The sequence below is a fragment of the Tubulanus polymorphus genome, chromosome 3 (assembly GCF_964204645.1).
Source record: "Tubulanus polymorphus chromosome 3, tnTubPoly1.2, whole genome shotgun sequence".
Taxonomy (NCBI): domain Eukaryota; kingdom Metazoa; phylum Nemertea; class Palaeonemertea; order Tubulaniformes; family Tubulanidae; genus Tubulanus; species Tubulanus polymorphus.
Window position 1 is genome coordinate 27,634,560 of NC_134027.1, and position 26,649 is coordinate 27,661,208.

The following is a 26,649-nucleotide window of genomic DNA, read 5'->3' on the forward strand; positions in this document are numbered from 1 at the left end:
AGATGTTCGATGTTCTAGACCCGACGTGTCGAGGATTTCTAACATCGGAAGAAATACAACAATTCCACGCTTCAATACATTACCAGTCGATCTCTGACGACCAGGTCGAGGCTGCGATACGCGATGTTTGCGGTCAGGACTCGGGAGTCGTCGAGAAGTCTCAATTCCTCGCAGTTTTACGAGAATTCGATCGTCGTAAAACAATCGAACAACGCGTCAGATGGGATTTCATGGCTCTCGATCGCCGTGGTAACCATCAATTATCTCTGAAGGACGCGTTAGTTTTGTTTAAACAAACGCACGGAGATAAATTCTCGATGAACTCGTGGAATCAGTTCCTAAAATCTCGAGATAATTCTACAAATGATGTTTATTTCGATGAGTTAAAACTGTGGTTGTGCGCGATACCGTCATCGGCTGATCACATGATCACCTCGAATAACGAGTTCCTGCAGGAAGAGAAAAATATCACGAATAGAATTCGACAACGAGATTTAAACGATCTTCAAAACTTCAAAAAGTTGCAGGTGAAAAAAATATGGTTGAATCTCAGTAGGCCTAGAACGTGACACCCTCCTTTTCACCCCCGGCCTCCTTCCCCTCCTTATCGCCCTCCTTCCCCTCCTTATCGCCCTCCTTCCCCTCCTTATCGCCCTCCTTCCCCTCCTTATCGCCCTCCTTCCCCTCCTTATCGCCCTCCTTCCCCTCCTTATCGCCCTCCTTCCCCTCCTTATCGCCCTCCTTCCCCTCCTTATCACTCTCCTTCCCCTCCTTATCGCCCTCCTTCCCCTCCTTATCACCCTCCTTCCCCTCCTTATCACCCTCCTTCCCCTCCTTATTGCCCTCCTTCCCCTCCTTATTGCCCTCCTTCCCCTCCTTATCACCCTCCTTCCCACCCTCCTTCCCCTCCTTATTGCCCTCCTTCCCACCCTCCTTCCCCTCCTTATCGCCCTCCTTCCCCTCCTTATCACCCTCCTTCCCACCCTCCTTCCCCTCCTTATTGCCCTCCTTCCCCTCCTTATCACCCTCCTTCCCACCCTCCTTCCCCTCCTTATCACCCTCCTTCCCCTCCTTATCGCCCTCCTTCCCCTCCTTATCACCCTCCTTCCCACCCTCCTTCCCCTCCTTATCGCCCTCCTTCCCCTCCTTATCACCCTCCTTCCCACCCTCCTTCCCCTCCTTATCGCCCTCCTTCCCACCCTCCTTATCACCCTCCTTCCCACCCTCCTTCCCCTCCTTATCACCCTCCTTCCCCTCCTTATCGCCCTCCTTCCCCTCCTTATCACCCTCCTTCCCACCCTCCTTCCCCTCCTTATTGCCCTCCTTCCCCTCCTTATCACCCTCCTTCCCACCCTCCTTCCCCTCCTTATCACCCTCCTTCCCCTCCTTATCGCCCTCCTTCCCCTCCTTATCACCCTCCTTCCCACCCTCCTTCCCCTCCTTATCGCCCTCCTTCCCCTCCTTATCACCCTCCTTCCCACCCTCCTTCCCCTCCTTATCACCCTCCTTCCCCTCCTTATCGCCCTCCTTCCCCTCCTTATCACCCTCCTTCCCACCCTCCTTCCCCTCCTTATTGCCCTCCTTCCCCTCCTTATCACCCTCCTTCCCACCCTCCTTCCCCTCCTTATTGCCCTCCTTCCCCTCCTTATCGCCCTCCTTCCCCTCCTTATCACCCTCCTTCCCCTCCTTATCACCCTCCTTCCCCTCCTTATCGCCCTCCTTCCCCTCCTTATTGCCCTCCTTCCCACCCTCCTTCCCCTCCTTATCACCCTCCTTCCCCTCCTTATCGCCCTCCTTCCCCTCCTTATCACCCTCCTTCCCACCCTCCTTCCCCTCCTTATCGCCCTCCTTCCCACCCTCCTTCCCCTCCTTATCACCCTCCTTCCCCTCCTTATCGCCCTCCTTCCCCTCCTTATCACCCTCCTTCCCACCCTCCTTCCCCTCCTTATCACCCTCCTTCCCACCCTCCTTCCCCTCCTTATCACCCTCCTTCCCCTCCTTATCGCCCTCCTTCCCCTCCTTATTGCCCTCCTTCCCCTCCTTATCACCCTCCTTCCCACCCTCCTTCCCCTCCTTATTGCCCTCCTTCCCCTCCTTATCGCCCTCCTTCCCCTCCTTATCACCCTCCTTCCCCTCCTTATCACCCTCCTTCCCCTCCTTATCGCCCTCCTTCCCCTCCTTATTGCCCTCCTTCCCCTCCTTATCGCCCTCCTTCCCCTCCTTATCACCCTCCTTCCCCTCCTTATCACCCTCCTTCCCCTCCTTATCACCCTCCTTCCCACCCTCCTTCCCCTCCTTATCGCCCTCCTTCCCCTCCTTATCACCCTCCTTCCCCTCCTTATCACCCTCCTTCCCACCCTCCTTCCCCTCCTTATTGCCCTCCTTCCCCTCCTTATCACCCTCCTTCCCCTCCTTATCACCCTCCTTCCCCTCCTTATCGCCCTCCTTCCCCTCCTTATTGCCCTCCTTCCCACCCTCCTTATTGCCCTCCTTCCCACCCTCCTTCCCCTCCTTATCACCCTCCTTCCCCTCCTTATCACCCTCCTTCCCCTCCTTATCGCCCTCCTTCCCCTCCTTATTGCCCTCCTTCCCACCCTCCTTCCCCTCCTTATCACCCTCCTTCCCCTCCTTATCACCCTCCTTCCCCTCCTTATCGCCCTCCTTCCCCTCCTTATCACCCTCCTTCCCCTCCTTATCACCCTCCTTCCCACCCTCCTTCCCCTCCTTATCGCCCTCCTTCCCCTCCTTATCACCCTCCTTCCCCTCCTTATCACCCTCCTTCCCCTCCTTATCGCCCTCCTTCCCCTCCTTATTGCCCTCCTTCCCACCCTCCTTCCCCTCCTTATCACCCTCCTTCCCCTCCTTATCGCCCTCCTTCCCCTCCTTATCGCCCTCCTTCCCCTCCTTATCACCCTCCTTCCCCTCCTTATCACCCTCCTTCCCACCCTCCTTCCCCTCCTTATTGCCCTCCTTCCCCTCCTTCCCCTCCTTATCGCCCTCCTTCCCCTCCTTATCACCCTCCTTCCCACCCTCCTTCCCCTCCTTCCCCTCCTTATCACCCTCCTTCCCCTCCTTATCACCCTCCTTCCCACCCTCCTTCCCCTCCTTATTGCCCTCCTTCCCCTCCTTCCCCTCCTTATCACCCTCCTTCCCCTCCTTATCACCCTCCTTCCCCTCCTTATCACCCTCCTTCCCCTCCTTATCACCCTCCTTCCCCTCCTTCCCCCCTGCTTCACCAATTCATAACATTTCAATCTCGTTAACATCCAAATTCTGAGAAGCCAGATTTAATCTGGTGTTGAATAATTAGCTTCATTCACCTGATGAAGCTACTAAACATTTGCAGCTAAAGCTCGTGCTTTAAATAAACGAATTAACCGATAAAACTACTCACCATCTCGCGTTACTTAATGTATTCCATAATGATACATGTTTATAATGTACAAGCTTTATCATGAACTAGGTCCATTTTCAAAGTTATGAGTGAAAATTTTGATTCAACTTCAGGGTCAAATATTTTGGAAGAAAACTAATTCTTACTTTATTGAGTCACATCTACGTAACTGGTTGCTGTGAGAGGTTACTACGCATTGAAGAAGTTCAATTGTCATTTACAATATTTCAATTAAAAGTAATTATTTTATGGTTTTTTATTTGAAATGCAGGAAGATGAACATTTCATTACGAGACAAGTGAAAGAAAGAAATGATTTGGAAGATAGAATGAAACGCGAAGCCAGGAGAAAATTGAGCAGGTAAAATAAAAGTTTAATCACGGTTTTTGCCGACATAAAATCAAACGAATAAAATGTTTATGAAATTTTTTTCTAGGTGGGAGAATTCTGGAGTGAATTCAGTTATTTACGATGATAATATTGAATACACGGACAGTGAACTGACAAAACGACCTAAAGATAAAACCAGTGTTCTACGAATATTAGACGCATTAGATTTAAAATATGATCTATTACGTAAACCTTTACTGTGGGAGGTTATCAAGACAGCAATAGGTAAATATCTACATCCACTTACACAGTTATCCATCCAGTTCCACTGTCCTCCATCCAGTTCCACAGTCCTCCATCCAGTTCCACAGTTGTGGACCAGTTCCACAGTTCTCCATACAGTTCCACAGTCCTCCATCCAGTTCCACAGTTGTGGACCAGTTGAGTTCCACAGTTTGTGTTTGGAATTTTACAATCAAGTTATAACATTGTAAATGAACTATTGCATTAGTAAAGTCAAACTCAACCAAGATTTGTAGAAAACCGATAAAATTTATCTGTGAATCTGATTTCTTGAATTTCTAAATACATGAAGGAAAACTTTGTAAAACTCGTCATCCTGTAATTGAACGGAATGAATCAATCTGTAGGAGACATTCTTGTATTGTATATCTGTAGGAGATGTTCTATGGTCTAGTATGAATAATGCTGAACGTCTGGAGAAATACAATCATTTACTGATACAGGAAAAACAACTGAGGAAACTAGGAACGTTGAATGAAGAAGCTCGTGATTTATACGGATCAGAAGTGATGTTAGATTACAGTTTACAGGCTGTAATGGGTGAAATCTATTGCGACAATGATTCAATACAGAAAATGATGTATGATGGAAAAACAGTCTTAACGAAACAACAGTTTGAGAAATCTTTGAAAGGTATGCGGTACAGTAGACTACACAAGCCGCCTCTGATCTACAGTGTAGACTGTGCACTTGCCTCTGATCTACAGTGTAGACTGTGGGCTTGCCTCTGATCTACAGTGTAGACTGTGCACTTACCTCTGATCTACAGTGTAGACTGTGGGCTTGTCTCTGATCTACAGTGTAGACTGCGGGCTTGCCTCTGATCTACAGTGTAGACTGCGGGCTTGCCTCTGATCTACAGTGTAGACTGCGGGCTTGCCTCTGATCTACAGTGTAGACTGCGGGCTTGCCTCTGATCTACAGTGTAGACTGCGGGCTTGCCTCTGATCTACAGTGTAGACTGCGGGCTTGCCTCTGATCTACAGTGTAGACTGCGGGCTTGCCTCTGATCTACAGTGTAGACTGCGGGCTTGCCTCTGATCTACAGTGTAGACTGCGGGCTTGCCTCTGATCTACAGTGTAGACTGCGGGCTTGCCTCTGATCTACAGTGTAGACTGCGGGCTTGCCTCTGATCTACAGTAGACTGTGCACTTGCCTCTGATCTACAATAGATTGTGGGCTTGCCTCTGATCTTCAGTAGACTGTGGGCTTGCCTCTGATCTACAGTAGACTGCAGGCTTGCCTCTGATCTACTGTGTAGACTGTGGGCTTGCCTCTGATCTACAGTAGACTACAGGCTTGCCTCTGATCTACAGTAGACTGTGCACTTGCCTCTGATATACAATAGACTACACAAGCTTGCCTCTGGGTCCAGTTCCACAGTTCTGAGTTTAAGATTTGACTCTGAGTTGAAACTCATTGAAAATGAACTAACTTTAACTCAGAGTTAACTTCAACTTTCAACTGTGGAATTGGGTCCCGATCTACAGTAGACTGTACGCGCTGTCTATTGTAATGTGTGAAATTCTCTCTGAATGAACTGTGTTTAATTATTGTTTTATAGATGGAAACAGCGCAGAACAAATTCTTATTGAACTTCATAAGAGGCAGAAATTAGAACGTGAATATTTACTGCATGAAATGAAACCAAACGAACAACGTAAACTTGAAACAATGATTGATTTCATGATCGGAGAATATTCGAAATTACTACGGCAACACGCGCTGATTAAAGACGAGAATCTATTCAAAATGGCTGCTATAGCGACCAGTCTATCTGAACATGGCAGTGCCGTCTGGTTTGTTTTTACACCTCCTCAAGATCTGTATTAATCACAGACTGATAAACATGTGAAAAATTCAGGGGCTGCAGTTGCTGAAAAGTTATTTACAGTTAACCAGTGGATGTGGATAGTTGACATAGTGATAATTAAAATGTCATTGTTATTAAGGTATTTATCCACCGGTTATCTTGAACCAACTTTTCAGCAACTATGGGGCTGCAGTTGCTCAAAAGTTGTTTACAGTTCACCAGTGGATAGTTGATATAGCGACAATTAAAAGTTCATTGTTACTATGGTGTTTATCCGCTGGTTATCTGTAACCAACTTTTGAGCAACCCGCCCCTGGTGCTTTCTTGTCAAAAGCTGATTATAGAGATAAGAAAAAAATTCCAGACTAGTTCCTCGATCTGAGCCCTCTACTCATTCCTGGTAAAATCGGAGAATTTCAGGATTTTATTCTTTTCGTTAATAGCCATAGAATAGATCGTTATAAACATGAAGTTTTAGCGAGAGAAAGATTAACAGAGCGGACCGGTAGAAAATACAACGCGGATCAGTTCGAGGAAGTTCCGGCTCCGATACTGAATAAATCTGATGACAACTTTCTAGAATTACAAATTGATATCGTTCATCAGATGATTAAACTTCATCAATTGGAACGAGAGGTAAAATACCATAAATAAAACAAGAATTCATCAAAGATTTAGTTAATGTTTTGGTGATTTATCAGTTCGATATGCTTTCTCTATTCCCTACTGTTAGTGTTACAACTTCGTTCTTATAGTTTTATTAGTTATAAACATCTACAATATTGAAACATCAACTCGCTATATGCAATAGGTGTGTTCGATTAGACTGACTGAGCTGATAAGTTTGTTAAATAAATTCAACTCACCTGTCACTAAAGGCTGGACCAGTCGGTCGGACTGAACCCTTCATTTTATTTATCCAACCAAACCTTAAATTCATCATAGTTTTGTCTTTAAGTTGTATTTTTTTCATCTATTAAGTTAAATAGTGATTTGTCTATCAACAACTTGTGATAACATCTGTTTAATATAGCGTTGTATGTATTTCAGTATATGGTTGATTTGTTACAAGGTAGAGAAAGTTTAAACGCTCATGAATTCGCTCGTAAATCAACCTCCGAACAGCGTCTGACTGAACTGAATATATTACGTAATCAGCGAACTGCTTGGCGCGAGAGTTCATCAGAAAAACGGGAATCTGAAAAACAACTTAACATTCACATGTTACGCAGAGGTTTGTTGTGTCTATTGTCATTTATTCATGTTGTTTGTTTATCTATTTAAGACATAGAACTGACCATCTGGGGTTGATTTCATGAAAAAGTTTAAGCTTAAAGCGGTTAAGTTTGAATTGTTGTCGACATTGATAGAAATCATTGAAAAATGCAGTAATTAATTTGAAAATATGAGTTTAACTTATTCAAGAAACTGGATCCTGATTACCACCACTATAACGAGCTAAATCTCTCCTAAAAAAATTAAAATCAAGAACCAGTGTTGCTCGATATATGTAGTTGGTTAGAGTTTGACGTCAAATTGTTGTGAAACTACTTCAAAATTAGACGCAAAGATAGTGAAGTCTGTTAAGATTAATTTCATTATTTCATTGTTCTATAGCCGTGGCTTTGTTCTGCGCCGATAAACAAGAGAAGTTAACACTAAATGAAGAAGCATCCAATGAACTAGACGTCTATTCCGCTGTGTTAGCTGATTTACAACAAAAACAAGATGAACATTTTACTAATACAATTAATGACATCAGAAATATGGTTAGTTTGCATATCTTGTTATCAATTGAAACCAAGAATCATTCACCAGTAATCAATCTGATTTAGATTTAGTCAGTAACCGGACTGTGGTTTAGTCAGTAACCGGACTGTGGTTTAGTCAGTAACCGGACTGTGGTTTAGTCAGTAACCGGACTGTGGTTTAGTCAGTAACCGGACTGTGGTTTAGTCAGTAGCCGGACTGTGGTTTAGTCAGTAACCGGACTGTGGTTTAGTCAGTAACCGGACTGTGGTTTAGTCAGTAACCGGACTGTGGTTTAGTCAGTAACCGGACTGTGGTTTAGTCAGTAACCGGACTGTGGTTTAGTCAGTAACCGGACTGTGGTTTAGTCAGTAACCGGACTGTGGTTTAGTCAGTAACCGGACTGTGGTTTAGTCAGTAACCGGACTGTGGTTTAGTCAGTAACCGGACTGTGGTTTAGTCAGTAACCGGACTGTGGTTTAAGTCAGTAACAAGATTGTGGTATAATTGGTAACAGGACTGTAGTTTTAGTCAGTAACCTGACTATGGTTTAGTGAGTAACCTGACTATGGTTTAGTTGGTAACCAGACTGCGGATCAGAGGAATCTGATTAACTTTTGCTGATATTAAGAATGAAAATGAAAATGTTGCTGTATTTTTAGAGTATGAAAGAATTATCGAATCTGCGTCGACATCAACACAAATCGTTCACCGGCACGTATTTAGATAACGTCACGGCAGTCGTTTTACAAACTCATGTTTTCACCGATGAAGAGAAAATGTATCTGATGGCTTTAAACAATAAATATGACGCTTTACGCGAGAAATTGATCACATCCGTTTTACAACATGAACATCTTAATTGGAAAAGGTAAATTATTAGTGAGTGTGATGATTGTTATCACTGAGTGTGGAATAAATGATGAACGACCCCACAATTGATGATGGCTGAAGTTTGATTATCTTAAGAAATGATATAATGAATTTAACATACCATTAATTGTTCATGATGATCATTATATTGAAATCTTATCGAAATGATGACTTACACTTAGTAAAATGAATTAGAAATACAGATAGATAGAGACTGCTGCATTCATTATGTGACAACTTGTATCTAATTCATCTGTTGACAATTGTTAATCTCGTAGTTTCATTGATTCCAGTTTATCAATCTCTGAACAACAGAAACTTGTAATTCGTAAGAAACTGGAAGAAAGACAATTATATCAAGAGGGAAAATATGTGGAAATGGAATCTATAGCTGGAAACGTTAAAGATGTATGTACCATTGACAGTACCTGTCTCCGTCTCTGTCTCCGTCTCCGTCTCCGTCTCCGTCTCTGTCTCCTACCCCATCCCCCATCCCCCATCCCCCATCCCCCGTCTCTGCCTCTGCCTCTGCCTCTGTCCCGGTCCCGGTCCCTGTCTCTGCCTCTGCCTCTACCTCTGCCTCTGTCTCTGCCTCTGCCTCTGTCCCGGTCTCTGTCTCTGTCTATGTCCCTGTCTCTGCCTCTGTCTCTGCCTCTGCCTCTGCCTCTGCCTCTGCCTCTGCCTCCGCCTCCGCCTCCGCCTCCGCCTCCGCCTCCGCCTCCGCCTCTGCCTCTGCCTCTGTCCCGGCCTCTGTCCCGGCCTCTGCCTCTGTCTCTGTCCCTGTCCCTGCCTCTGTCTCTGTCCCTGTCCCTGCTGTCTCTGTCTTTGTGTCGCTGTTTGAAGATTTGTTTTCAAACGAATGTTTTATTTCAGTTATTGCCGAATATCAGAAAATTGATGGGTGAAAATCGATTAGAATTTACAAACAGATTAAAATCAAGCACTGAACGTGAAGAACAAGAAGCCTTGAAAGGAAATTATGTAGAACTTCAATCAGAAGGTATATTTTCAACTAATTAGATTGTGGATATAGTCGATGTTTGTAACCTGTGTTCATTTTGAAGACTTCTTAGAATGGATTTGAATGAAGAAAACTTACTCTGTATTCAAACCAAAATTATGATGATTTTGAATGGAAAAAAGTATTGTTAAACTTAATTAGTTTTAGAAAAATGATGCCCCTTTTCTTGCCCCGGGTAAAAAAGGGATGTGTAAACAAATGTACAATTTCATCGGTTATTTCATCGCCCATTTGAGGTGTCAAGAATTCAGTCAAATTTGAAATTAACAGGTTGCAGATAATAAATTATAAGTATCGGTTGCTCGGTTATAACTGGATATTGTAAATTGTTAGTACTTATTTCAGAACCGTCCTGGGAGAATTTCAAGTCAGTGAACGCATTCGCCGATCTACAATATCGATACGACATGGAACAAAACGCTTTAATTTCGTGGCTTCGTTCTCCAGAAATTCGACAACTGGAAACTCGTTCTATGGAAGTAATGTTACTGCGTTTACAGATGGAATGGAAAGCTGCAGAAACAAGCGGTGAATTTTATGAATCAGCTGCGATTAGAGTCGGGTTGTTAGAACGTATCAATCAAATCAATAATAACAGGTAACGATGAGTCGGGTTGTTAGAACGTATCAATCAAATCAATAATAACAGGTAACGATGAGTCGGGTTGTTAGAATGTATCAATCAAATCAATAATAACAGGTAACAATGAGTCGGGTTGTTAGAACGTATCAATCAAATCAATGATAACAGGTAACGATGAGTCGGGTTGTTAGAACGTATCAATCAAATCAATAATAACAGGTAACGATGAGTCGGGTTGTTAAAACGTATCAATCAAATCAATAATAACAGGTAACGATGAGTCGGGTTGTTAGAACGTATCAATCAAATCAATAATAACAGGTAACGATGAGTCGGGTTGTTAAAACGTATCAATCAAATCAATAATAACAGGTAACGATGAGTCGGGTTGTTAAAACGTATCAATCAAATCAATAATAACAGGTAACGATGAGTCGGGTTGTTAGAACGTATCAATCAAATCAATGATAACAGGTAACGATGAGTCGGGTTGTTAGAACGTATCAATCAAATCAATAATAACAGGTAACGATGAGTCGGGTTGTTAGAACGTATCAATCAAATCAATAATAACAGGTAACGATGAGTCGGGTTGTTAGAACGTATCAATCAAATCAATAATAACAGGTAACGATGAGTCGGGTTGTTAAAACGTATCAATCAAATCAATAATAACAGGTAACGATGAGTCGGGTTGTTAGAACGTATCAATCAAATCAATAATAACAGGTAACAATGAATCGGGTTGTTAGAACGTATCAATCAAATCAATAATAACAGGTAACGATGAGTCAGGTTGTTAGAACGTATCAATCAAATCAATAATAACAGGTAACGATGAGTCGGGTTGTTAGAACGTATCAATCAAATCAATAATAACAGGTAACGATGAGTCGGGTTGTTAGAACGTATCAATCAAATCAATAATAACAGGTAACGATGAGTCGGGTTGTTAGAACGTATCAATCAAATCAATAATAACAGGTAACAATAATTCGTTAAACCCTGATTATAGTTAGTACTGTGTAGGCTAATTGATCACTTGCTTTCTTTACTAGTGCAATAATATCTCCAGGAGTAGTTTACCTGATGAAGCTACTTTGTGCACTAGTAAAGTAAGCTGAAACCTCAGGTAGTTTACTGATGTCACTAGTAGGAGGGAAAGCTTGTGATCAGTTAACCTACACAACTGCACCTAAATCCTGTCATCATGATCACTGAGTTGATATCAGGTTTACACAACTCCTCTATAACTAAAACTAGAATAAAATATTAACAATAAAACCTATCTATACATCAAAACTGATTAAACAGAAATGTATTTAAATCAAAGAATATTCTAAAAAATGTTCATCCAGGGGAACTCTATCTTAGTCAGTAACCTGTCTGTGGTTTAGTTTCATGATCCGATATTTTCACAGCCCATCCTAATATAAAAGCTTACCACCAACAATTAGGTGACTAACTTTCTCTTTCTATGATATTATCTTTCTAGGAAGCAAAAAAGACAAATTGATCTGGCAGCATTACGTAATAAAACCTGGTTACAACGGTTTCAAGAAGGAACGCAATATGAGAAACAAACAGAGGAAGGATCATATCCACAGGAAGGTACAATATCCGATATCCACTCCTGGCTCTCCCTCTCCCTCTCCCTTTCCTGACTCTCCCTCTCCTGGCTCTCCTTCTCCCTCTCCTGGCTCTCCCTCTCCCTCTCCCTTTCCTGGCTCTCCCTCTCCCCCTCCTGACTCTCCCTCTCCCACTCCTGGCTCTCCCTCTCCCTCTCCTGGCTCTCCTTCTCCCTCTCCTGGCTCTCCCTCTCCCTCTCCCTCTCCTGGCTCTCCCTCTCCCTCTCCTGGCTCTCCCTCTCCCTCTCCTGGCTCTCCCTCTCCCTCTCCTGGCTCTCCCTGTCCCTATCCCTGTCCCTCTCCCTCTCCCTGTCCCTCTCCCTCTCTATATCTAGTATAATGTGTTGTATAATCTGTAGGAGATATCCTCGGTTGGAATGAAGCAGTCATATTAGAAATGTGTAAAAAACATTTGGACGAAAGAGAATTCTTACTACGGTTGCTTCACGATGAAGGATTGTTGGAAGTTGTCGAAGCTGCGAAGGGGATGTCGATCGAAGAGCAACAAAAACGTTTAGTCGTCATTCAAGCCAAACACAGACAACTGAATCTAGAAAATACAGGTTAGTTTGATTCGAACTGAATCAGCCACTGTTCTCTTATCAATCCATGGTTCAAATCCATCAGTTCAAGCCCTCGTGGCTCCCAGGTTTTCTTGTTCAATACTTTTTCTCAGGCCTCAGCTCTTCGTAATCAGGAATATACCTTGAGTCTGCTATTAATAGTTGAGCTCAGTGGGTTGAGGGGAATCTGCTAATGATGCCCTGAGTGAAGCTCTGAAGGTTGAGGGGAATTTACAAATGATACTGTGAGTGGAGGTTGAGGTGAGCAGGTTTAGGGATGCAATAAAGTCACAGTTTGATTTCAGTTGCTAGGGAAGAGAACGTGACTCTAGTTGAAGAAGCTGCCGCTATTCAAATAGTTCTGAAAACTCAACAATTAATCGTTGAAAATAAATCAGTTCCATCTCACGATGACGTCATCGTAGCGATTTTAACCGATTTACAAGACGAACAAGATATCGAAATATCTGATATTATTCAACAAATAGCCAGCATGGTACGTCGTGAATTTTGATATTCTATTCAGTTATTGATGAGATATTCGCTATACACGTTTTTTCCACGTGATTTTATTTTAGGGCGAAGAGAAATTAATTGAAAAACGTCGAGAACAGATTAATTTACGTAAGTGGGAAGCTTGCGATAACATCCTGTCCGCCCTCACTTTATACATTGGACTCGCCGATGATAACACTCTTATGAAGGTATGTCGTTAATGATAAGGATAAATAGGTGCTGAGAAAAAATTTGATCCTTAAAACGTGGAGTTGATTTCTGTTATAGAAACTGGATGAGAAATATACGGCTTTAAGAGAACTATTGATGCAGACTTTACTGAGTAAAACAACTGATTGGAAAAATCTGAAAGATTCAGAAAAACAAAAGAATTTGGCTTTTCTGAAACACAGGGATAGAAAACTACGTTCATGTGGTAAATATAGACTTGTTCATCAGTTCTGAACCCAGTTCCACAGTTCTGAGCCCAGTTCCACAGTTCTGAACCCAGTTCTGAACCCAGTTCCACAGTTCTGAACCCAGTTCCACAGTTCTGAACCCAGTTCTAGTCCTGTTTCCACAGTTCTGGACTCAGTGGTACAGTTCTGGACCCAGTTCCACTGTTGCGTTTTTGTGGATCTTGGGGAACTGTGTAACTGGGTTCTGAGGAACTGGGTTCATAGATGTGCTGAAATAAGATGTGATTTGATTTTATCAGGTAAGATATCTGAATTGAAGAATCTATTGAACGATGATGTGGAATTGGATGAACCTTTATTAGTTCTACTCGGTTACAATAAAGCCGTCTGCAAACAGAAACGACAAGATAAACTGAAACAAATGAAAAAAGAGGGCGCTATCGTCGATGAGAATGCTTTAATCGTAATTGATGAAGATGAATTGAAAGATGTTTCATCTTTAGTTGAATTAGCCGTAAGATTTCAACAAGAACAAAATCTACTCTTGGCACAGATGAAAGGTATGGTATACCTTTACAGATCCACTCCCTCCACTCCCCTTTTAACACTCCCCTCCTTACGCTCCCTAAAACTCCCTCCACTCCTCTCCTAACATTCCCTCCACTCCCTCCATTCCCCTCCTAACACTCCCTCCACTCCCTCCTAACACTCCCTCCACTCCTCTCCTAACATTCCCTCCACTCCCTCCATTCCCCTTCTAACACTCCTCTCCTAACACTCCCCTCCTAACACTCCCTCCACCTTCCTCTATTCCCCTTCTAACCCCTACCCCTCCACTCCCTCCACTCCCCTCCTAACCCCTACCCCTCCACTCCCGCTACTTACACCTTACATGAATACGTACGTACTTTATGAATGACCCCTCTATTTGACTGGAACTGAATTTTTCATGTATTTCAGGTTTTGATGGATGTGTTTTTGGTGAATTTGAACGTTGTAGATGTTTGTTAGAATTGACTTCAGAATCGAACAAAGCTTCGATCCACAGTAACATATACAATACTTCATTAGACCTCGGTTTAGCTGAACGCAAGTTTACCAAAGACAAAATTGCGTAAGTTTCTTCAATCGAAAACATTCCAAATTCATGAAATTAGTAACTGACTATAGATTCTGTTCATTGCAGGCTGAAAAATGACGAAAGACGACAGTTGAATTTGGCTAAAAACGTTATAGACTTCGGTTTTCAGCGTCGAGCTTTAAAATCTGATGATTTCAAAGATAAAGTCGTCACATCTTCAAATATTACTGAGTTACAAGTAAATAATCAAGCAAAATATCAATAAATCAGAGAATCAGATTCTAGAGATTTTAATGAGATCATTATTGAATACTGTATAATTGTAGGAAGCTTGTTTGAAGTTGTTTGAGAAATGTCAATCACGTGAGGTGGATTATTTGTGTTTATTCATGGCCACCGATGATAATGAACGGTTATCACTGTGGGCGAGTTCAAGCACTGATTTACAGTTAGAGGATAAACTGAATGAATTAAAGAGAAAACGAAATAGTATCATCAATAATGGTTTGTAGGAATCTCTCATTCTCTCTCTCCCTCTCACCTCTCTCTTCTCTCTCTCATCCTCTCCCTTCTCTTTCTCAATCTCTCTTTCCCTTCTCTCTTTCATTCTCTTCTTCTTTCTCTCCCTCTCACCTCTCTCTCATTCTCTCTCTCCCTCTCACCTCTCTCTCATTCTCTCTCTCATCATCTCCCTCCCCCTTCTCTCACCTCTCTCACTCTCTCCTCTTCTGTCTCTTCCTCTCACCTCTCTCTCATCTTCTTTCTCCTCTTAATCTCTCTCACCTCTCTCCTGTCTCCTTTCTTAATCTCTCACTGGTCATTCTTTCACTCCTCTCTCTCCCGCTGTCTCCTCCATCTCAACTCTCTCTCTCTCTTACTCTCTTCTCTCCTCTCATTCCAGTCAGCGTTATAAGAACTGATTTATAATTATGTGAGGTTTCTTTCAGGAAACAACATGAAACAGAATCATGAAGTAATTCAGGAAGCCATTTCAATCAGTTCACAGATGAAATTACGTGATTTAAACCGACGTTCAACTGATAACAATCTGACGAAACGCGATAGTTTTGACGCATTGATGATCGCTGTTTTAGAACTACACAGAAACAAAATCATTGAATTCATTGATTCACTGCTGTCAACTGTAAGTAGAATAGAAAGAGCATTTGATTTTTCATGTGAATATGTGATACATGACTTTATTTCGTTTTTCAGAGCAAAGAGAATCTAATTGAGTTACAAAAGTCTCTGATTCAAGAACGTAAGTCTCCTAAACTGGACGGTATCGCTACTGTAGTATTCCATACAATCATTGATGATAATTTGACTGAGGAAGAAGCGATCGCTCGAGCTGTAACTGGAAAATACGACGCGCTTAAAGAGAAACTTCTCATCGAAGCTTTAATGAAACAGGTGAATTTATAGTTTCATAAACATCATCTTCGGAATGATATCACGTGAATGAATACTAGCGTAGAAACAATTGGTGAGTGAATTGAATACTAGCGTGGAAACAATTGATTTGTTTTGAATCTAGCACGGAGAGGCGGAATGGAAGAGAATGTCTGATTTAGAACGACAGAAGAAAATCATGGAAATGAAACTCAAAGAAAAACAGTTAAGAAAGGAAGGAAAACTGGATGAATTGAACGCATTGATGGGTGAGTTTGAGCCGGGTTGGTTTAAACGGTGTTCGAGCCGGGTCGGTTTAAACGGTGTTCGAACCGGGTCGGTTTAAACGGTGTTTGAGCCGGGTCGGTTTAAACGGTGTTTGAGCCGGGTCGGTTTAAACGGTGTTTGAGCCGGGGTTGGTTTAAACGGTGTTCGAGCCGGGTCGGTTTAAATGGTGTTTGAGCCGGGGTTGGTTTAAACGGTGTTCGAGCCGGGTCGGTTTAAACGGTGTTTGAGACGTTTTAGAATTTTGTTTATCTATTTTTAGATGAAGCGATGAAAGATCAAACCGTATTGAATGAATTAATGAAACTGAACAAACAAGAACAAGAAAGAAAACTGAAGGAGAGGCTTGAGAAGAGGAAGCTACGTCTGGCTAGTGGTACGTATTCAACAGACGACCTTCAATAAACATCATAGTTCAATGAATTGAATACCTAGAGATTTATTCGTTTTTCAGGAATGACTGAAGATGAATGCGATAAACTAGAAATAGAGGAAACTGAAGAGGAAGAAAAACAGAGAAGAAGGAATATTCTGGATGATCTGGATAAACGTTGCGATGAGGTTTGTGTGTTTCACAGTTTAGTCGAACCTGAGTTTAGATTCTATTAATAGAATGTTGAGGATAATGATCCAACATAAACGAGTTTGAATGTTTTCCTTCAGCTAGTAGTTTATTTCAATATTGGGACTAATATCCTAGGGCCGGTTTTATAGACCGGTATTACCTTTAACCCGCGGGCTAACTCAATTTTTTTTCAATTAACTTAGCCCCCGGGTTAAAGGTAATACCAGTCTATAAAACCGGGCCCTAATGTATATTCCTGAAGATAACTATCAGGATAAAGTTGAAAGATATCGAATAAACTCCTCGCTCACGGGAATATTTCAGATTGTTTTTAATCACGTTGTGGGATTTTATATTGAAACGTATCGAATTGAATTCAGGAAAGAGATGAATTGTTGCGTCAACTGCTCGATCAGGACGGTAAATATTCCTCGGAGAAACAACGACAAGCCGCGTTGGCATGGTTACGTATGGAACAAAGGAAACTGTTACAAGAGGATCAGCTTGATACGGCTGTGTTACTGATGGCTAACATGCGTGATACAGATAACTCGTGAGTGAAACAGCTGCTGCTGCTGCTGCGCTGCTACTGCTGCTGCTGCTGCTGCTGCTGCTGCCGCCGCCGCCGCTGCTGATTATTCTAATGAGTTTCTATTTTGTATTTCAGACGTGAAGCCGATCGTCTCAGACAGGAACAGTTGGCACGGCAACGTCTCGCAGCGCGTCAGAAACAGCAACGAGAAAAACGTACAACAATGGAAACTGTATCGATATCGGACGTGGATGATAGCGACATTGTCGGGTTACAAGAGGCACTTCTCGCTGAGATTGAACAGAAACATTTGGAAGAACGAGATTTCTTTTTAAAGGTCTGCATCTCATTCCACAATTACGTTCAGTTCAGGTCGAAATTTGTTGATTTCCAATATTTCAATCCAAGAGTTTTACAACCTCAAAATTCAGAAAAGTTTGTAACTAAATCATTTCGAAATGAATGTAATATTCGAACTCTGAAATAAAACTGTAAAACTGTCTCGTTTTACAGCTGTTTGTTTCTGCTGTGTCTTTCACATTCAGTCGTGTTTATATTTTAGCTGTTAACCGATGTGACAAACGATAAAGAGAAGTTCGGTAAAGGAATGAACGAAGATCTCAGACAAGATCGTTTATTCGAGTTGGAACAATATCATAAACTCTGGTTACAAGACGTTTCTCAAGATCCTAAAGAGCAACTCTTACTGTTCAAGGTACTGACGATTGTAACATTGAATCAGAGTTTAATTGTGAATATATTTGAATAAACGGTTTGTATTGTTGTCTCACGCAGGAAGCTGCCACTCTACAAATACAGAGTAAACAAGAAAAACAGATATCATCAGACAGTAAAGGGTTAACGGATGAACAGTTACAAGTAGAATTTTTAGTTCGTCTTCAAGAGCAACAAGATCTTGAAATCTGTAATGTTATGGATAATTTAAGTTCTCAGGTATGAGTTGAATTCCTTATGGTTTAGAAATACTGATATTTAGTTTATTACAGTCAGAGCCCAGTTTCACAGAAATGTTGTTGAACTCAAATTTTTAGCGGTTACTTCATGATTTCAATGGCGGCAACAATTCAAACTGAACTGTTTTAGGCAGAAACTTTTCCATGAAACCCCGAGCCAGCTAAAAAAAACTCTATATATATCCACCACATTTACGACTAATGTTTTTTAGAAGAATTATCAAGCGTTTTGGATCTGAATATTATTTTAAGTAACAATGAACTAAATTCTCACAATTGGAATTAAAAATTTGGGTGGAAAATCGAGGATAGTTGTGGATATTTGAGGGTAAACTGTATTTATGTTTTTAGACTCCTAATTTGCTGAGAGAATTAGCATCGGCTCAAACGATATCGAGACAAAACCAGTGGAATACAAATATCGCGGCTGTTATTGTAAAATCTGAGGGAAGAAAAGTTAATGAGAGTGAAGAGAGTTTAACCGATGAACAACAACATGTCGTTAAAGCTCTTGAAGAGAAATACGACGCCATGAAAGATAAAATACTGATGGAGGTGATTTAGATGTTCATTCTCTGTCTCGATCATTTTACATGTAATATCCGTCTTGGAATTTTTGACCTCTGCCGGCAAAAGTTTAAACCTGATTCTTTTATGGATTGATAATTACACTAATTCTTGACGCTCTGTTCATTATATAGTTTCTATATTCATCAGAATTATGTCTTGATATGCTTTGACCTCTGCCGGCTTAAAACTGCAACTTTGGTCCATGCATACTTTTATAAATTCGCTATTACACAAATTCTTGACGCTCTGCCCGTTATATAGAATTATAAGCGGTGATTTATGAATGTTTCTCTCAATGTTTCAGGCTCTGATGCAGCAAGCCGGCGACACGGAATGGAATCGATTGTCGGAGAAAGAACGTCAGGCGAGATTGATCAAATTAAAACTTGAAGAGAAAAAACTACGTCACGAAGGTCGAGAAGATGAAGCTGTTTCTCTGATTTCAAACATGCTTCAAAATGAACGAGGTATTGAAGATATTTCATACTGATCTGTAACGCGTCGGGTTCTGAGTTAAATTTCTGATTGATATATCGATATTTTCATGAATAGCTATGAATGATTTACTTGGTTCGACGAAATCCGACCAGAAAATGAATTTGGAGGAAAGATTAAATAGATTGAAAGAACTGAAGGCTGAAAGAGAAACTGCAGGATTGAGCATCGATGAAGAAATATTGAATGAACTGATTGAAACTGAGGAGAATGAAAAACTTAAACCAAAGGTAGAAATAACTGCTATCAAAAATACAGTAACCTACTCGATAGTGTCGGGTCTATAAACATTTCACCCAGTTCAGAATCAGGGAATTAGGAAATTTGTAAAATCACTGAATTTGCACTGAAGTTTATACCGAGTTGATTGGTTCTCAGTAAGGATGAGTGAACTGTTAACCATTGATGAAACGATCTGAGGAGTTCGTGTTGGAACAATTGTTTTAAATCCAACACTAAGAAATGAAAAAAAAGTTTTCTTGAGCTAGTAGTTTATTTAATAATCAAGGGGAGGAACGTTTTAATCTTGATGAACTACTTACTCACAATCCGTGTTGTAACGATGATATGAAATCCAACATTAAATATGAAAGTACGTAATGTATCCTTGGGCTAAAAGTTCATAGAAAATATTCATTCAAATGATTCTATTATCTTCTGAAATACTGTATCCCAATAAACTAACTCATATTGTACTTCATTTCGGAATCATTTTAAACTTTATTGTTCATTCTAATTCAAGGATTCTATAATAAGGGTCTCAACTGTTTTTCAAAAGTTGACACGAAATATTCATTTCACTCTCGTAGAATATCTTAGAAAATCTGCAGTTTCACTTCGAAGATGAGAAAGCTGCGTTGTTAGCGTCGTTGAACGCGCAGACGGACAAACTAGCAGCAGATCGCGAGCGTCAATTAGCAATGGCTAAATTACGCCGCGATCAAAAACGAATTCAACTGGAAGATCGCGTTGAGAGTGCGGCCGTTTTGATCGCTGAATATCATAACATCGAAGAAAACCGTGAGAAAGGGTACAAAAAATACTGTTTATTTCATTAATTGACTTGTATTTTATCTACAGTCAAACTGGGATTAGTTATTGTTTGTTATTTATTTATTCATCGTATCAGTTCATACAAAAAAGTTAGAAAGATCGCGTAAAAGTTTAAAGAACATGAAATACAAATTAATTGAAAGAAGACATAAATATTACAAGTTACAAATGTAACCAAGTTATCATAACTTGAATTATTGTTATTTTTGAGTCCACTTTGTATTTGCGATATTCAAATTACTCATTGTAAGTTGTCATTCAAGTCATTAACATAATGATTTTGACTGTATTATAGTTTGGTAGCGGAAAGGGAGAGACAGAGAGCTTTAGCTAAAGAGAGATTAGAGGCTCACAAACTGAGACGTCAACAAATTCAACAACAAGAGGAGGAAAAAATACAGAAAAACAACATGACCGAAGAAATGTCTAAATTAGAAGCGGCTCAAAATAAAATGAAAAATCTTCTATTGGCTTCAACATCGTTAATGTTGAACGGATCAAAGGCTTTGAGTGAAGATATTCTGGATGAAGTCGATAAACGACACAGAAAGGAACGAAATACTTTGATTCGAATTATCGATTCTCTGAATAAAGAAGTGAATTTGCTCTCAGATGCAGCTCTTCTCGATATCGAGGTAACGATATGTTCCTTCTCTATCGATACGTTACAGATAGTCCATGATATTCATCAGTAATATTCGTTTTTTTTCAGGATGTAAAAGTGAACCTTGAAAAGTTGCGACAAGAACATTCAAAATGGAGGACAGCTGTTGATGTGATTGATAGCGGCACAGACGAGTCAAGAATGAAAAATATAGATGAACAAATTGATATATTAAAACAAGCACTGGTATTCCGTGTGACGGGTTAGTATTCTGGGCCCAGTTCCACAGTTGTGAGTTAGAGTTAACTCCGAGTTAAAGTTAGTTTATTTTCAATGATTTAACTCAGAGTTAAATCTTAACTCGGAACTGTGGAACTGGACCCGGTATTACTGGTTAGTGCCCTGTATTACCAGTTAGTTATTACAGATAACCTTTCATGAAACTTGACTCACTATTTTTTACTTGACTTTACTTTATCAATGTGTTAAACATCTATTTTATGCTGATTTTAAGCTGAAAGTAAGAGGCAGGGTAAGAGTAGTGATGAACTATATGTAGCGTTGTTGGCTGATTTACAAGGAAAACAAGAAGCTGAATATATGGTGATGTCTCGGGTTACTGAAGATCAGGTATAAACCATTCTTCATCCATCAGTAAATCAGTTTATAACTTATCATGAAATATTCTATAATTTTCTGTTTAGGAGGAAAAAATCCTTGAAAAACTCAAGTTAAATCAACAACAGATGATTAAAGATGGTTTGTTGGATAACGTGGCTAAAACAATATTCACAATGCTTGAAGATGATGCGTCTCTTCCAGACTTCGACGCTGCCGAAACTGAGTTCGAACTTCAACTGGAGAAAGAGAGAGAAGCCGCTTTAGCAGACGGTTAGTTTCTGAAAATTCATCGCGATATCGAGAGAATTTCAGATTCTTCGATTTCTAGAATTATCGAATCTTTTTACAGGACAAAATAAAAACCAAAATGTGGATGAAATCTTGGCGGAGTTGAATTCTCAACAGGAATTAAAACGTCAAGCTTTCCTGCAGTCTAAGATCGACCAGAAATATAAAGCACTCGCTGAATTAGAGAACAAACGACTTGCGAGAGATTTACAGGAGTATGAAAATATCGCTTCAATGCAAATATTGAAACTCTGTGAAGAGAATGAACAACAAGTTTTATGTAGTAATACTGAACAGCAGTCTAAACAATCGAGTCTTGTGAGTAGTAATTCTTTGCAGTGTCTTTGTTAAGTTAAGAAAAGTTCATAATTCTGATATCAACTTTTAGTGCTGATAATTGATCGCCCTAAAGTGCTGGAGATAACTTGTAAATTTTAAAAGATTCCACCCAATTGTGTTGTATTACGAGCATACTGCTATAGTGTGTCTACACTGCAGTGCGGTGTATGACAAGCATACCAATATAGTACGTCTACACCACAGTGCGGTGTATCATTAGATACTAATATTTTACCACGTTTGACTGGGCTCTTTCAATAGAGATAAAAACTAATTACTAATTATTTCAATACACCACAATGCAGTGTACTAGCGAAGTCTATCATCAATTGATACACTACACTGTGATGTAGATCATCTACATCATAGTGCGGTGTATCAATTGATGATAGACTGATGCACTGAATGTGTATTTATATTTGTTTAGCTCGAACAACGACTCGCCGCGAGACGACAACAGAGAAGGAAACACGATGATGAACGAAAACTGAACGAACAACTTGAAAATGATTCGAGCAGCGCTGGAGGAACTCCTGGAGGAACTCCGAGTTCTCTCCGAGACATCGATTCACCGGTATGTGTATCAGTCAGAGACCTCTGTAGGTAATAACCGGAACCGAAATGAGAATTTATTTTGAATGTTTATAGATGGGCCTTCAACGAGAGAAGACAGCTATCACCGGTCTAGATCTGGATGAGGAAAAGAGTAAAGAAGTTTATACTCGTCTAATGGGAGAACAAACTAGACTTCATAACAAAAAATACCGTGAACAAGAACGTCAAGAGAAGAAGGTGAGATGAGAATGACGACAGCTTTTAGAGGAGTTAAAGAGATTTTAAAACGTGTTTAATTAATGATTATTTCTAGTTGCAAGAAGCGATTGAACGTCGCAAACAGAAACGTGAAACAGATGCTGTAGATGTTATACTGAAGGGTGAACACGCCAAGAATATTCTAGAACAAACTCAAAAGGTCAGTTTAACTGAATTGATAATACAGTCAAACTCACTAGTATCGTCATCTAGTATAAATAGCCACATTACTGAAGTCTGTTTTGACATTACTGAAGTCGTTTTTTCCAGGGAAGTGTAATGAGATTACACTTCCCTGGTATTTCCAAAATGTAAGTCATCATTTGGATAAGACATCAACATAATGAGTATCACAACTATGAAGATTTAAGCGGCAGAAAGTTTCACTTTATCAAATATCAAACAGTGACGCGAAAATCATCTGAAAAATTTTTTTTTTACTGATTTCAAGGATGAACGAGAAAGACAAATGACGATGATTAAAAACCGTGTAACTCGTGTTCGTTACGAGCGTACGATGACAATGAAAGCAAAATCAGCACAAATCGCTCAACAATTCGATTACATCATCGATACAGATAGCAGTAATATGACTCAGGATGAGAAAATGGCTCGAGCCGCTAAACTTATGGAGAGTAAATTTCGTCAAGAGGCTGAAGATGTAAAAGAAGGAAAGAAAGAGGTGAGAGTTGTTTGTAAAAATGAATTATCAACGATCGGTTTATAATCTATTTCATATTTTGTATTTGTTTGTTTTAAAGATGGTTTTAGCTTCGGACGAAGAGGAAGAAATTCCGTTAATGAGTGAAAAAATACGATCGGATAGAAATATTAAACAGAGGAGAGAGGAGAGACGTCAAAAACGGGATACAGAAAATAAATAAAATATTTCACAGTACCTGAATTAGTTTCACTGTACCTGAATCAGTTTCACAGTAGCTGAATCAGTTTAACTGTAGCTGAATCAGTTTCACAGTAGCTGAATCAGTTTAACTGTAGCTGAATCAGTTTAACTGTACCTGAATCAGTTTCACAGTAGCTGAATTAGTTTCACTGTACCTGAATCAGTTTCACAGTAGCTGAATCAGTTTAACTGTAGCTGAATCAGTTTAACTGTAGCTGAATCAGTTTCACTGTAGCTGAATCAATTTCACTGTAGCTGAATCAATTTCACTGTAGCTGAATCAGTTTCACAGTAGCTGAATCAATTTCACTGCAGCTGAATCAGTTTCACAGTAGCTGAATCAGTTTCACAGTAGCTGAATCAGTTTCACAGTAGCTGAATCAGTTTCACAGTAGCTGAATCAGTTCCACAGTAGCTGAATCAGTTTCACTGCAGCTGAATCAATTTCACTGTAGCTGAATCAGTTTAACTGTAGCTGAATCAGTTTCACAGTAGCTGAATCAGTTTAACTGTAGCTGAATCAGTTTCACTGTAGCTGAATCAATTTCACTGTAGCTGAATCAATTTCACTGTAGCTGAATCAATTTCACTGCAGCTGAATCAGTTTCACAGTAGCTGAATCAGTTTCACAGTAGCTGAATCAGTTTCACAGTAGCTGAATTAGTATCTCTATATTTACTAGAATATCTATTTACTAAATCATTGTAATATGATTTTATGCTAAATTTAGAAAATTATTTTCAATCAGTGCAATCAATCAATCAATCAATCAATCAATCAATCAATCAGTTATTCAATCATTTCTACATAGATTACAAAACTATAATTTCTGGAAGCTTTAATTTACCGGGTATTTACAAATAATTTCTAATGTTTGTTCACTGACACGTATTTTTAATACATTAAGTATTAGATCATGATTCAATGGGAGCTGGTGAAATCTGCTGATAATCATATATTGATATTTCTGCTGGACAGAAATTTTTGTGAAAAAATTAATTATCATTTTATGTGCAATATGTAAGAAATAGTATTTGACGGTTAGAGCACGCTGAGTTCTGCTGAACAGAGTAAAATGTGATTTTTGAATCAAGTATTTGTTCCATCCGTTATTGTTAAAACGTATTAGTAATAAATTAGTTTTTTTTCGCACAATAAACAAGTTTCCACTATTAGTAGCATTTAGTTCTATTTTATTGGCGTCAAATTTGTCTGGAACCCCCCGAAATACTGAAGCCAGTTGCATAGTCACTGCATAGACTTAAGACCAGTCTAAGACTAGCTTAGTTCTATAAACAAATCTTACAACTTCAAGGCCAGTCATAAGATTTAAGACGACTTTAGGACTTAAGTCACGACTGTAACTGGCCCCTGGACACGTATTGTGGTATAAAACTCATGTGAAGAACTAGAATTAATTTGGATCAGTGATGGTCGAGCCAGGGATATAATTCGATTTATGGACAATGATTCGTGTTGGAGTTCTGTGAGAGTTAAGAGGAGCTGCTATAATCCATACGTCTCAACGCTCGTCGCGTATCGACCTGCTAGTGAAGTATAGTTTCTGTTTGTTTCACTGGTTAAACCATCACAGGATGAAATGTTGCGGAATCTGTAAATTCTAAAGTGATATCAGATCTTACATTTCCTTCTAGGATCACGGTTCTATACATACTTATATCGGCCTGCAGGTACCTTTACCGCTATCAGAGAGTTGCCCCTTACAGGTGGATCGGATCTGATCGACTCTTAGAGTGCATGGTTGTTGTACCCATGTTGCACAGGTGTCCAGAAGTGGTTTTTATATTATATTTTGGTCGATTATGAGAAAGATTTGGCTGCGGTATTTCATCGCGCGCCGGGTTCCACTATAAACTGATTTATCTTCATTGTCCGGATGAATAAGTTTTTACTTTGAATCACAGAAATAATTGATCAGTAAAACTTGTTTAGCTGTTTTTCTAAACGTTTTATTCGTTGCGCAATAAATAAAGAAATTTGCGGATGAGTCAAAAACACTGAGCAGAATTCCTACTTTACGCAAGACCATTGTTTCATCTTCAGATAAACTATAACTTATTCCAAACTTCATAAGGAAGAAATGTAACACACGATCTAAAGATGCCGGTATTTCAAATATAAAATACATCAATACAATCATGAGAACCATTTTTAATATTTTCAATTCAGCGGATGTATTTTGAGTTTTCTCATTGGGCGCCGCTGCGTCCGTGTGAAATTGTTTCTTTTGATTTCGTTTTCTGTATATCATGACTCCAAACAAAGTCAGATTTAACAATATTAAGACGCTAAAAGGAACAATTACAGTCATGAACATGTAGGTCATAAAGGTGAAGGTGTACGCATACTCATAATGATAATGAAACGGAGTTCTTGTTGTTGTGGCTCCAAAAGCTCCCATTGTGAATAATCCCTTTGCACAAGGATGTGTGGCCCTTCCGGGTAAATAAAGTGGAAAATAATGCGGCCAGAAACAAACTGCAGAAAAAAATGCGTTGAAAACCGATAGAAAGATTATTTGTTTTTTGTTCCAGAATCGTCTGAAATACAGCGGACTCGCGACAACCAGAAGTCTTTCAAAATTTACAATCACAACGGTCCAATTTCTGGCAGTTTGGAATGTAAAGTATAATGGCAGCGCCCATATTATAATTTCGTGTCCAAAATACCAATCATCATAACGCCAGAGGAGTCCATAGTCGTCGGTGTTGCCTACACTGATAACAGTTACACGAAACGGATAAAGAAGAAACACTGAAACAAGAAACAGTAAATCAAACCAGGCAAGAATTATAATAGTTTGATAAGTGGAACGACCGATCCTTCTGAATATAACAATAGAAACAGAGTTTAGAATCATTCCTAGAACTGAAGCTGTTGAATATCCGAAAATATAAATGTTGGTACTAAATAAGAAATCCCATCGAATTGGCGGGGGAA

At 40.1% G+C, this 26,649-nt stretch overlaps 1 protein-coding gene across 1 annotated transcript; it reads left to right on the forward strand.

The window, feature by feature from the left end:
* The first annotated feature begins 230 nt into the window (after positions 1 to 230).
* On the forward strand, positions 231 to 23,775 carry LOC141902273 (uncharacterized). Its single transcript, XM_074789921.1, has 44 exons — positions 231 to 527; positions 3,666 to 3,754; positions 3,831 to 4,009; positions 4,403 to 4,660; positions 5,593 to 5,827; positions 6,285 to 6,477; positions 6,892 to 7,075; positions 7,459 to 7,610; positions 8,253 to 8,461; positions 8,757 to 8,871; positions 9,337 to 9,463; positions 9,830 to 10,082; positions 11,563 to 11,678; positions 12,055 to 12,258; positions 12,564 to 12,754; positions 12,837 to 12,962; positions 13,042 to 13,189; positions 13,472 to 13,732; positions 14,133 to 14,286; positions 14,359 to 14,491; positions 14,580 to 14,757; positions 15,201 to 15,397; positions 15,469 to 15,666; positions 15,791 to 15,914; positions 16,193 to 16,306; positions 16,385 to 16,491; positions 16,876 to 17,048; positions 17,163 to 17,364; positions 17,590 to 17,742; positions 17,823 to 17,981; positions 18,353 to 18,556; positions 18,876 to 19,038; positions 19,124 to 19,296; positions 19,876 to 20,096; positions 20,415 to 20,754; positions 20,832 to 20,985; positions 21,238 to 21,353; positions 21,428 to 21,614; positions 21,694 to 21,950; positions 22,399 to 22,545; positions 22,620 to 22,763; positions 22,840 to 22,944; positions 23,236 to 23,466; positions 23,546 to 23,775. Exons 1-44 carry the CDS (start codon positions 231 to 233, stop codon positions 23,666 to 23,668), a joined length of 7,794 nt encoding a protein of 2,597 aa, XP_074646022.1. The 3' UTR covers positions 23,669 to 23,775.
* Positions 23,776 to 26,649: the final 2,874 nt, after the last annotated feature.